Here is a 12,843-nt window from a genome sequence, read left to right as displayed (position 1 = left end):
ACAAAATTATATGGATGATCATCTAGATAAAACTTTGGCGTCATCTTATCTTTATATAGATAATAAAAATATGTATTATCTATATCTGTATCGTAGATGAAAAACGTATTATCTTACTAAATTATCTAGGATAATTTTCAGATAATTTTAGAATCATAGCACATAAGAAATACTTAAATAGTAGAACTTGAGCGATCAAAATTTATAAATAAAAATATGAATACATATATCCCTTTGATAATTGACATTTTCTTATAACTGCATGTGTTTACATAAGCAGTCTTAAAAATGATTATCTAGAAAATCATCTTCATTCTATCTAAGATAAATTTACAGATTCTTATTTCATCTTTATCCAGCTAATTTTAAAATCATCTAAGCACAACCCTGGCTATTGCATGCAAAAGATAATTGATATACCTATAGTATAGAATTATACAAGCGGAGCCTTCTCGGTTCCATTTTCGAATATTCATTGATATAATCTTCGGCGATCGTGGACACGATCGCAAGGTTTCAAGAACCGGATTCGAGGCGATGCAGGTTTTTTTCGAGCAAAGGGCCGAAACGCGCGGTCAGGCGACGTCACACACGAAATTGTCACGAGTCTCGCGTGCATCCACGGTCAGTGACGTCGTCGGTTTGCTGCTTATACATGCACGCATCGTGCATGTATGCATACGTTTCGCGTGAACGTAGGTTGACGTGATCTACGCGACCTTGACAAACATATTTCGTCAAGTCTTTACCTTTAAGATGCAAATAAATACAGCAAGCGCTGTTATAGGGTTTCGTCATTCAACCTTGAGAGAGAGAGAGAAAGAGATTACACGTGTTTCTGTCAGAAATTATAACGCGAGCAAGAGGAAGCAATTGATTTACATAGGAAGTCATTCCGAGCGGAAAAGTGGAGCAACTAATTTTCTCGTGCAACTTAAAAATTTTTTTCTTAAAAGAAATTTAATATTTTTTATTGACGCTATATATTCAACGAACTAACAATATGACCAAATATTTCGGAAATAATAGGCATTTTTTCTACGAGCTTCACGTGCGAGCTTGCACCCTTTCATTCGCAATAATTGAATGAATTTTCAGTTCGTCGATCGCAGAAACGCGAGAACGGAAATATGGCTTAATAAAGGCTGATCGCGACCCGCCATGATGTTTCTCTCTCCTCGCCCTTCCCGCGAATCCCTTCCCTCGCCACCCTTTTTAATAAAAATATTTCCCCTCTCGTGGTTCTTTTCTCTCCTTCTTCGAGAACTCGACTTCATCCCTCTCGCTCGCTCTCTCGCTCGCTCGCTCGCTCGCTCGCTCGTTTGGTGTTAGGGTGAACACGATTTGGGGTCCCCCACTTGTGAAGGCACTTAGCGTGAAGGTATTTGTCTATCGAAAACTATACCCTCGTTGCGCCGAGAAATCTGTCCCCCTCGCACGTTCTTTACGAGATTTCCCTTTAGGAGAACCGCGTTGTTTTTCGGTGGAGTGTTCGATAGTTAGTGACACGTGTGCACGCGATTTGTGGACACGAAGGAAAAATAGAAACCACCTCTGTTTGCCTACTTTTCGATATCAAAGACTCCGATATATCGCGTTACGAAGGCTATGAAAAATGACACATCTTATTGTTGTAGATATTAATTATTTTTATTGTAATAAAAATATTAATAAGAGAAACTCTAAAAAAATTTTTCCTATACTATATTGTCTCATGATTACCATGATTTTCAGAGAAGATCCTAAGAGAAAATTCTGTCTGTGTATGTATATTATTTGGAAAGAAGAAGAACGTAATTATTAATTAATTGCTCGATTACTTGTCCATGTAACAACTTGTCATATTGTACTGGGCAATTTTTATATGCACACACATTTATACGGAAAGAATTTTGTTTCAGAATTTACCCTGAAAATTATGGTAAATAGTCATGGAACAAAATGATATTGAAAGAATTTTATAAGAGTTTCTCTAATTGATAGTAAAATTAATCGAACGTATTTTATATCTTATTGTAATAGATATTAATTATTTTTATTGTGGTAAAAATATTAATAAGAAAAACTCTAAAAAAATTTTTCAAATACTATATTGTCTCATGATTACCATGATTTTCAGAGAAGATCCTAAGAGAAAAATCTGTCTGTGTATGTATATTATTTGCAATTATAAAAAAATTAATGTATTCTATAATCGCATATAATCACATATAATAATATATAATCGTTGCATAAATCATATCTGTACATAAATAGTATTAGCTACTGGACGCAATTAACCAGAGATATAATGTTTCTAGTCAAATTTCTAATAAAAAGAATTAATAATATAGTCCATTTTTATTTACATTTGTTATCAAATAATTAATATACAATAATAATTAATAAGTAAATACCAATAATATCTGGACAGAATTGATTAGAAATTTGCATTTAAATTTGAATTTTATTTTAATTTTTGAATTTATAAACGCAATTAAATAATAATTATATACAACTATAGTCACGTAAGTAATTACTACATAAAAATGTAAATTTAGTTGGCAATAAATCTGTCTGTTACATAAAAACTGGAAATGGCAAAAAACGCGCACCACGTGCATTAATATTATCTCTAACAGTACAAGTGTATCTAAAATCTTCCATCTAAATTTCGCATTTCGTGAAATTTCGAGGCTGGAGTTTCAACGTCGTAATACCACGTTGCCCTCCCTCGACCATTCTAGATATTTTCGATCCACAGTGTATAGGCATGCATATTATGCGCCGGGGGAGTTCGAAACGCGAGGGAGAGGAAAGGGTGCATTTTGTTTTGCAAGATGCAGACACACACACACACAGAAAGAGTATGTCGCAACGAGGCAATTAAACGATCGTAAAGCTTAACGTTTCACTGACGACCGGCCTCCAGCAATCAATCGGTCCCATTGTGGCCGATGTTACCTTCGGTACACTCTGTATACGCCTGCACATATATACAGTGTAGGCTCTCCCTCTGTTTCCCTACCTCTCTCTCTTTCTCACCGATACCATCTATCTTCCCTGCTCCATCTGGTCTCGTCTCTCTTTCTCTCTTCGTGGTCGGTACTCGCGACTCGCTGCCTCGGGGCGAGGGATAAGAGCATATCAGTGCTGTCGTCGGTGTGCCCTCTTGCCCCGTTCCAAAATCAATACAAATTTCTTATCATCAATTATGAGTGTATATTACATGTTTCTTTTCCATATATATATATAAAGATAGAGAGTGTATATATATATATTTAATTCTGTGAACAAATTTTAAAATTGGAACTGTCAATTTGTGTGCACGTACACGTGTGTACATGTGTGATATAAAAGATATCAATAAAATGCGATATTTAGTAAAAAAAAGAAATTTCGAAATTTTTCAGAACGTATCAGTAAGATTCTTTAACAAAGATTGAGCTATATAGTTTATTCAAAGAAGCTTTTATCTTCCATGTATAATTTTACGTAAAGTTCCAAAAATGATCGAGGAATTTGTTCAAAGAATAATATAATCCTAATAATAATATAAATAATAAAAATGTTTAACAATTGCATATCGTCATATCTTGCAGACTTTCAAGATACACTGTAAAAAAATATGTAAAATTACGTAAATAATAAATGTAATTTTATATATCTTTTTACAGCGTATGCAATCATTTTCAATCTTTCAAGATTATTCTCTTAAACAAGCTCCAAAAATGGATTTATCGCCTGCAAAAAATTATCAAATTAATAAACATTTATTTCAATACTACCTAACAAATCATTTATTTGAAACAAATAAATATATTTATCACACCAAATCAATATCACTTCAGTTTCAAATAAATAATTTACCAAACGGTATATCGAAATAAATACTTATTCAAATTTAATAAACTTGGTTTCAGTGCACACAAAATCTCCATTTAGTTTACCTAAATTACATATTTAAGGAATAGAATAAATATTCCAAAATATCCGATCACACGAAGTACGGATCAGAACAAATGATTATGGAATGAATTCTCAAATGATTTCGAGGAAGAAGTGCGCGCGACCCCTCTTGACAGCGCTACATCAAAGGGACCACCGCTCGATCCACACCTGCGCCGCGATCCCGCGTAGCGGGGGCGGCGAGAACGACGACGGTGGTGGCGGTGGCGGCCGCGGCGGCGTAGAGGACGGCAACGAGGAGGCACCGCACCGCCGCCAGTAGCTCCCAGGCAGTGACTCCGCGCGTCACATGTAACCGGTGGGTCCCACATTCACCGTTGGTGTGTTATGTCATCGGTGACAATCCCAGGACGCGAAGGTGCCGGGGATAAAAGCGCGAGTGATCGACCAGGAGAATCGTCGATTGTGTGTTCGGAAGGTGTGTTTGCCTGCGGATCTTCTTCTCCCGGTACAGCGTCGCCCGGGTACATTCACCTTCCTCGCGTCGAGAATCTCGAGTCGCGAGGCTCGAATTGGATATACCTAGCGAAGCTTAAGCTCGTGGACGAGCGATGAGGATCGACGTTCCTGGTGCTCTCGCGTGTCCCCGTTCGCGGCGTTGTGTCACGGTTCGATAGCCGGACGAACGCCGGCGAACCTCGGCGTCGAGATCGGAAGCGTCCGGGTTAATTCCGGTGGATGTCGACGAACTCGCGATCTCGGGTGATTAGACGACGGGAATAGGCGGCTGGTCCCGGGGTGGCAGTAGAACGCGGAAGCTTCGTTCCGGGACGACAATGGCGAGGAGGAGGTGGCCTTGAGTTGGACTGCGCGAGAACCAAGTTCGGTGAACGGTCGACTTGGCGGGAAGAAGCTATACGTCGCTTCATCGTTACCGGGTGTCTACGATGCGTACAGTGTGGTGAACGGGGTTCACGACTCTTGATTATACACCCGAGAGACACGCCGCCGCGACGGAACCATGTAAACTACGAGGCCAACGTTCGCATACGTAGGCGATTTTGCGCGCGAGGAGAGGCGTAAGTTGCGTCCCATTACGCGGCGATCCGCGATAATTCGATCCAGCAGTCATCGTCCAAGTCTTCGCTGTCGATCGAACCAATAAATCGGGTGGCCGGATGACAGAGTAATCACCGTTCGTTGAATGGAGTGATGAGCGGGGCCCCTGCGCGGGGCACAGTGCCCCGTCGTCAAAGACGTCATCATCATCATCATCATCATCATCAGGACCAGCAGCAGCAGCATAATCATCATCAGAAGCATCAGAAGCGCGTCCGGGATAAAACGTCGCGAGATAGAACGTTGGACGAGCCTGAGGAGAAGCGGCCGAAGGTCAACCCGATCTTCCTCTGGGCGTCGCAGAGCGAGCAGAGGATCATCGAGGTGAGATGCGAGGACTACGATAAGCGGAATCGCATCAAGCTGACGAAGACCGCGCAAGGATGGCGCTCGATACCGCGTACAAAGTCCAACGTTTACGCGATTGCCCTGGCCGGCGAGAGGACAACGTCGAGCCCGGTCGAGTCCTCGCCGGCCTCCTCGGTCTCGTCCAACGACGAGAAGGAGAACGGCAAGCGGCACCAGGAGGCGGTCGCGCCGACAAACGGTTTGCTTACTGGCGAAGGCGTAGGCAGGAAGAGACGTTACGACGAAGAGGCGAGTCGACGCGGCTATCCCTACCTTCTGGGAACCTTTTCTAGGAATTCCGGGGATTGCTCGGATGAGGATAACGACGACGAAGACGGGGAGAGAAACGACGAGGAGGATAAGGATCGCGAACGGAGCAAGGTGGAGGATCGTCTGTCCAGCTTGAAGAGTAAGGATAGACTGGACGACGGTCGGGTGAATCTGGAGAGATTGCAAAAGGACAAGCTGTTCCAGCCGCGCGTCGTTCTGGAACAGTTGCATCTGTCGCAACTTCCCGAGAGCGCGCATCAAAATGTTCGCCATCCGAGTCGAGCTAAGGACGCGAATGAGACGAAGCGGATGGAGGAGAGTAACGGGAAGGACGCCGTCGACGAGCCGGAGGATGAGGACGAAGGAGAGGATAGTGGGAAACCGAGTCGGCTGAACAAGCCGGGCATTCAGGATATATTGAACATGATAGAGGCGACGGCCTCGCCCGTTCTCGCCACCGACACTCCCAGCGCCGATCTACCGGTCGATTCCACCAAGACTTACGAGGTTCTCGGCGAGAAGCGACCTTCCGTCGAGAGAAAAGTCGAGGAAATCACGAAGAAACCCGAACACGCGAGGGACTCGTCGAGAAGAGACTCGACATCCAGTTACCAGGCCGACCTGGTCGTCGACCAGGATGGCGAGATCGAAGATAAGCTGGAGGTGCACGAGGAGAAGATCCTGGAAGAGGATTGCTGCCTGGAGGAGCTGGTGGATAGGAAGATTCGGGTAGAGGACAAGAAGGAGAATAACTCCGGGACGGTGTTGAATTCCTGTAAAATCGCCGAAGCCGACGGCGGACTGGTCGAACGATCGAACTGCGGATCCAACTCTCTGGTCACGTGGCCGACATTGCCGGCCGAGGTGGAAACGCCGGCAGAGGCCGAGGAAGAGGCGCCGGACGAACCCGGCGAGCCGGCGAAAATCGATTACGACGATAGCTCGAAGATTCTCGACGCTCTGAGAAACACGCCGGGACTCTCGGTGTCCATAACCAGGAGCCAGATGCCCGAGATCGGCAAGAATCTGCTCGTGCCGCCCGCAAGGCCACCCTCGAAGGCTTCTTCGTCGAGCAGGTCGCCGGATTCGCAAGCGGAATGCGTGGAAAAGTTGCTGAAGAACTCGAGCGACTTCGTGAACGACAATGGCGGACGCGCGAGCTCGCCTCGCAATTTGCCGGGTCTCTCGATCGTTATCCCGAGCTATTGTTACAAAAGTGCTTCGAGTCAGCTGACGACCTCGCCGAGCACGAAACGTCGCGTCGAATCGCCGGAAAGCACCGTCAGTTTCAACAAGGCCGACGCTTATCCGGAGCAGTTGAAGCTGGACGGGTTTCCTCACGAGGAGGACGAGGACGAAGAGGAAGACGAAGACGAGGACGACTGCGACTCGCAGGTCTTGGAAGACCTCAGACGGCAGAAGGCGGATTCGCTGGCGTACACCGTCGACGCGGATTACTACAACAAGGTGGGGTCCAGAGTCCTTAATCAGGAGGATCGCAAGACCTCGCAGGACACCATGAAGAGCGATTCGCTCTGGATCGGTTCCAGCAGAAGCAACGAAGCGCAAGCCAAATGTAAATACCGAGACCTCGAGCATTTCGACGAGCAAGTCTTGGAGGAACTGCGATCACGAGGCACCGTGGTATCTCCTCAGCCTAGCGGAATCCCTTGTTCCCCAGCGTCCAGAAGACCGTCATCGGCATATCTCGAGAGGTTACTACCTAGTCCGCCCTGTTCGGTTTCCTGCTCGGAAGATGCTAAGAGCGAGTTGACCCTGAAGAGCATCCTGGCCTCGTCCGGTTGCTTGGAGCCGCGGGACTACGAGAGACCGAAGGAAGGAACGTCGACGCGATTCGATCAGAGCGTCGAGGTTCCTGCTTCTCGATCGGTACCCTCGAACGTTGACAGAAACATGAAGAGGCTCAGCAGCGGCCAGCAGCGCGGCTTCCAGGAACGTCTGAACGTTCACAGTCAGGAGACGAGGAACTCGGGCAGGCCGATGTCCAGCGGCGACATCCACAGCACTTTCTACACGATGGCGGATCGCGTCGCCCCGAAGAGACCGATGTCCGTCGAGTGGCAGTCGAACGGACAGTGGCAAAGAGCCAATCAGATCGGTTGCTACCAGAAGATCGCCGCCAAAACGAGGAATCACACGACCGATCGTCCGAATCGAAATCAGATCGCTTGCGCGGCGACGTCCAGCAGCACGGACAAACCCCTGGACCCGGCTAGTCAGTTACGGGAACTCGTCGAGACCGTCGGCCACCTGATCCCCGATCCTCTTCTGGTCCCCCGCGATTATTTACCGGGTCTAGCCGCGGCGCCCGCTACAGAGATCCCGAAACTGTTGGCCAGCAGGCCCGAACTGAGGCTCCCCGAGGCCCTGACCAGGCCCGATCTTCTCCGGGATCCCGATCTACTTGTGATATCGCTGGCGCATCTGCAGCACGTGCTGGATCACGGCGAGGGTCCGGTCTCGAGATCGCGAGCGCAACAACCGCAGCGACTCAGAACTGGCATTAACGGGGTTAATGGCGTCGTTAACAAGAGCACGTCGAGCAACAACGGCGCGAGGGGATCCGCCAGGCCCAAAGTCAGCTGTAAACCGATCGGCGCTCTGATGCCGGCGCAGCCGATCGATCTCTCGAACGGCGCCAACCGATTGCGCGTCAATCCCTATCCGCCTCTGCTCAGGGTGCGCAGCGGATTGCTCAAGCAGGAGCCGGAAGTGAGTTCCACCGCGACCTCGCCGGACGAGTCGCAGCTATGGCACCCGTTGTTCGGCAGGTAATTGTTTTCGCATTTATTTTTATTTTTATACTTATGCCACGTGCTTCCTTCGCTCATTATCTGAGTAATAACTCTGACGAGCGAGCGAAGACGATAAAATATGACTAATTACATTGCTGATAAAAACACGACAAATATATAACAAAGGAAACATGCATTTAGTAATGTTCATTTAGTAATATTCAAGACGCTAATGTGAAATTTAAAAAAGGATTTTGATTAATTAATAAATATATGTAGATCTGTATAAGATAATCTATCTAAAATTTAGAAATAATCTGTAAATATAAAAATCTGTTTTTAAACATACAATTGACAGAACAAACGTTCAAATTAATAAACAATGCATTTTCAACAAAAATTGGATCACACATTTTTCGAAGTAAACAACTCAATTAGCCATGCATAGAGAATCCAGTATTCTATATTTATCGACTTAATGATCAGCCTCATCTAGTATTAAAATTACGGATAATGAACGGTATAATGAACTCGCGAGCGGTCGAAAGATAATCGAGGAATAATAATGATGCATTTCGATCGATGGCGACGATTATTATTTTTATTTTTGTATCAATGTTCGCGCTGAATGATCCAATTAAACGAATTACGTTCCGTGCGGCATTTAATAGAATTAAACGTTCGGAATGTGTAATACATCCGATGAAATGCGCCGACGTGTTGGCGAACGGACGGCACGTCGGATATATTTAGAGCGAAAGAGGTGAACGGAGGAAATAAACCAAAAAAAAATAAAATAAAAAATAAAAAACGAGAGTGGCGTCGATGCTGCACTTATTCGCGCGCAAATAGATCGGCCTTAATAACAATCGTGACAAACCAAGTGCACGAAAACAATGCTGTTAATCCTACCGAGCATTCGCTGAGGAAGACGAGCAGAGCGACAAAGCGATTCGGCGAGGAGAAAGGAGAGAAAAAAAGAAAAAAAAAAAGAAACGAGAAGTGGCACGGTCGGCTTCGTTTATTTAAACGCAGAAGAGAGACAGAGAGATTGACAGAGAAGCGCGCGCACGCAGGAAGTGCATTCTGATCCCTTCCGCGTCTACTATTAACACGCGACGCGACATGCTCGGACGCATGCAAATGCGTCTGTATTCACGTCGCCGCGTGTTGCGGAGCAATTAAATTTATATATCATTTATATCGACCTGAGTGTGTGTGTGTGTGTCCGCGGGTCCCTCGGGAGATTCGTCATATCGCGATGCTTTGTACATATACGAATCGCGGGCGCGAAGAGATCGCTTCCGCGATTCCGCTTGACGCGACTCGAGACGGTGACACGAAGAGGCCGACCGGGGGTTCATTTGCATCTTAATACCCAGATGTGTGTGTTGGTAGCGCCGAACAAACGGGCTCCTCCACCGCGGAAGAAGGCCTGTCACTCGGGCTTGTAACGAGTCGCGATTATCGTGCGCGTCTCAGTACATCGACACTGTTAAATATTTAAATTAGATCGAACGCTGTGACAAAGAGAAGGAGAGAGAGAGAGAGAGAGACGAGCACTTTGGTGTCGCACCTCCTATACGTCAAGAGGTCGAGCGTGACCCGCTACACTTCCTCAGAGAGGCATCGAAAAGAGGATATGACGGCCGTCATTAGGTGTAATTACGACAAGATAAATAGACATTTCGTAAAAAAAAAGGAGAATTATAACGCGATGATAAATAGGCTCGTGTAAATTCAAAAATTATGAATAAAAGAGATCAACTGAACGAGCAAAATATTTTTAGATGTTAAGTAATTTTTATTTTATTTTATATATAAAATAAAAAAAATCTTAATAAAAAATGTTAGATGATTTTTATTTTATTATACTTTTATTATATAACATATTATATTATATGTATCTATATAATAAAGTATTATATATAATACATATTATATATTGTATATTATATATAATATATATTTTATATTACATATACTTTATATTATATATACCTATATATATATGTATATATATATATATATATATATATATATATATATATATTATATTTTATTACATATTTTAATTTGTTCGACTATTAAAATTTTACTATATAATAATTGGAAGGTATATATAAGTAGGTACATAATAGAAATATATATATCTTCCTATTATATACCTTATTATATAATAAAATAAAAATTACCAACATCCAAAAATCGTTTGCTCGTTTTAATAAGTTGATAAAAATATTCATTTTGACCGTGCTGCCGCTACATTCCTCGTTCGAAATCTCAATTTTTTATAAAGTTTCGCCTCGCATTCTTCTAAATTCCGTCGTCGAGAGCTTAGAATAGAATTCCCAAAATTCTACGCGATGTACGTCGAAACTTTTGGCAGCGCCGATCATGATTCGTACCTATATAACGCGAGGTTCGCTCTAGGAGGAGATGGAAATTTCCAGCCTCGATCCTACGACGAACTGTTAATTGGCCGATCGAGACTTCTCTAATGAGGAACGCCCGTTCGGGCCACGATTGGCCACATTGGCACAACGCGAAACTGGGTCGTAGTAAACGCTTTTCGTCCTACGTTCGTTGTTGTTGTCGACTTAGCTTAGCTCGACGTCGACGACAAGGCTGCGCGCGGTTGCGCAAGTCCGCATATTTAGGATTCATAGGCTCGGGTATAGATCGAAGGACCGATAACAATACGTGGGTAGAAAGGATAAGGTTATCCAGTGACGGTATGCTAATTTTCTTCGCCGGTCGTGCCAGGGAGGACGTCACCGCGCTCGCTTTATATTTATTATGTTTAGATCGCGCTTAAAAGCTGCCTCGATAAATTAGCCTTGAATCGATTAAACGAAAACAGCGACTCTCGTATATTTATTCTATAAATAACGTCAATATTTTATGAAAAAAAAAAAAAATAAAATAAAAAGAATAAAAAAATTACAAGTCGATTTATCTTGTCCAGTAGAAAAATATGCTTATGCCACTATAAGTTGACAACATTATTGATAAGATCTCCTTATAGAGAGAGCAAGAAAAAGAATTTCCATATTACATGTGCAGAAATATATTTCATGACGTAATATATAAATATTCCAATCGCGGTAAACAATATCTTCATATAATCTTGCTTACACAAAGCAAAATACAAGACGAAAGAAAATTAGTAACATAAATAATCGGCCAGGATCTTTCACTCGCATCTTCCTAAATATAGTTATCGATTTGCGTCGAAGTAGACGAGTTTCTACAGTCGACACTAAACTCTCCCCTCGATAATGAAACGCGAGGGACAAGGAGACCTTAGCGGCAATTAACGGAAGTCTCGTGAGAGACAAAGAGAGCGCACCGACGAAAAGTTCCCGAAGAGGCATTCGGAATTACACGGTGCTTGCGATCCCGCGAGTGTGATGTAATAAACGCGGGCACCACCGAGACACGAAAAGAGAACACGGACCTTTCGCCACAGGGCAGGAGCACTTGTGTAAATAGCATTAGGATGCTACTATTCGGCGACGGACGGACGCTTTTAATGAGAGGGAGAGGCATTAGAGGGCCCTCGTCGTCGTGTGACGTCGACGCGAACGTTCATCGATCGTGGCACGAACAGAGGGCACCGGGAATTCGAAAGCTCGGAGGGACGTGGTAAAGGGGACAGAGAGGGAGGAAGGGGGAGGAGAGGGTGCTGGACAGGAAGCAAAAATCTCTGCGGGATTTAACCCTCTCGTGTGTGCGACTGGTCGAACAGAGGGAGAGATCAGTTTATTATTCCGGAGTAACGATCTCACCGAGAGAGGATGATCGTCCATTTTGTGTGTATTTTTTTTTTGAATATTTTAATTAACTTAGAAATAAATATTTTTATCGGCTCTCAATATAAACAATATAAATATGACGTTTTCTAAATCGGCCAACAGAGCCGAAGAACGAAAAATTGCGAAAATTAATTACTCGGAATTGTATCTCTTGGTACGAGATTACAAAGTTCCATATATAAATTAATCTCGATATTTTAATTAATATTAAATGTGGACAAAATTTAGATCTTCTTTCTTCTAGAGATGCGCTTTCCAGTTGATCGCGTGTGAGTTTAAGGGGATGCTGATCATGTCTGGTTTACCGACTTTCAGTTCAAGGGCTTTTCTTTTTATTGACTATGCAGATTGAAAAATCCTTCTCCACAATTAAAATATTGATAATAATGAACGGGGAGCGCTGGAATTATAAAAAAATAATAAAAGTTAAAAAATTAGTTTTCATCGGCCTCTTGCATCAGCTCATAACAATATACTTATTCAATGCAAAAGTTCTGCAGTTTATTTGTGCAGAAAATATGGCGCTTCCAATAGAGATGACACGAAAGAATAATACAGAAGTAATAAAAACAAAATTAACAGCCTGTATCAAAAGATTCGTACTTGAATTAATTATGTATGTATATTTGCGTGCGGAATTGATG

General features: G+C 43.5%; 2 protein-coding genes across 2 annotated transcripts in view; one reads left to right on the top strand and one right to left on the bottom strand.

Moving 5' to 3' along the window:
- Window positions 1-12,843, bottom strand: part of LOC114932831 (G protein-coupled receptor Mth2) — a 46,309-nt gene that overhangs the window by 11,943 nt on the left and 21,523 nt on the right. The gene's annotated exons all lie outside the window — the stretch shown is intronic.
- Window positions 4,183-12,843, top strand: part of LOC114932821 (uncharacterized) — a 28,665-nt gene continuing 20,004 nt past the window's right edge. Inside the window, exon 1 of the mRNA XM_029305225.2 lies at window positions 4,183-8,417. Coding sequence (XP_029161058.2) covers window positions 5,101-8,417 — 3,317 coding nt within the window. The 5' untranslated portion in view covers window positions 4,183-5,100. The remainder of the gene's footprint in view (window positions 8,418-12,843) is intronic.

Source organism: Nylanderia fulva, unplaced genomic scaffold (genome assembly GCF_048542155.1).
Source record: "Nylanderia fulva isolate GAGA-0341 unplaced genomic scaffold, ASM4854215v1 Scaffold23, whole genome shotgun sequence".
Taxonomy (NCBI): domain Eukaryota; kingdom Metazoa; phylum Arthropoda; class Insecta; order Hymenoptera; family Formicidae; genus Nylanderia; species Nylanderia fulva.
This window is presented reverse-complemented; position numbering and strand designations above follow the sequence as displayed.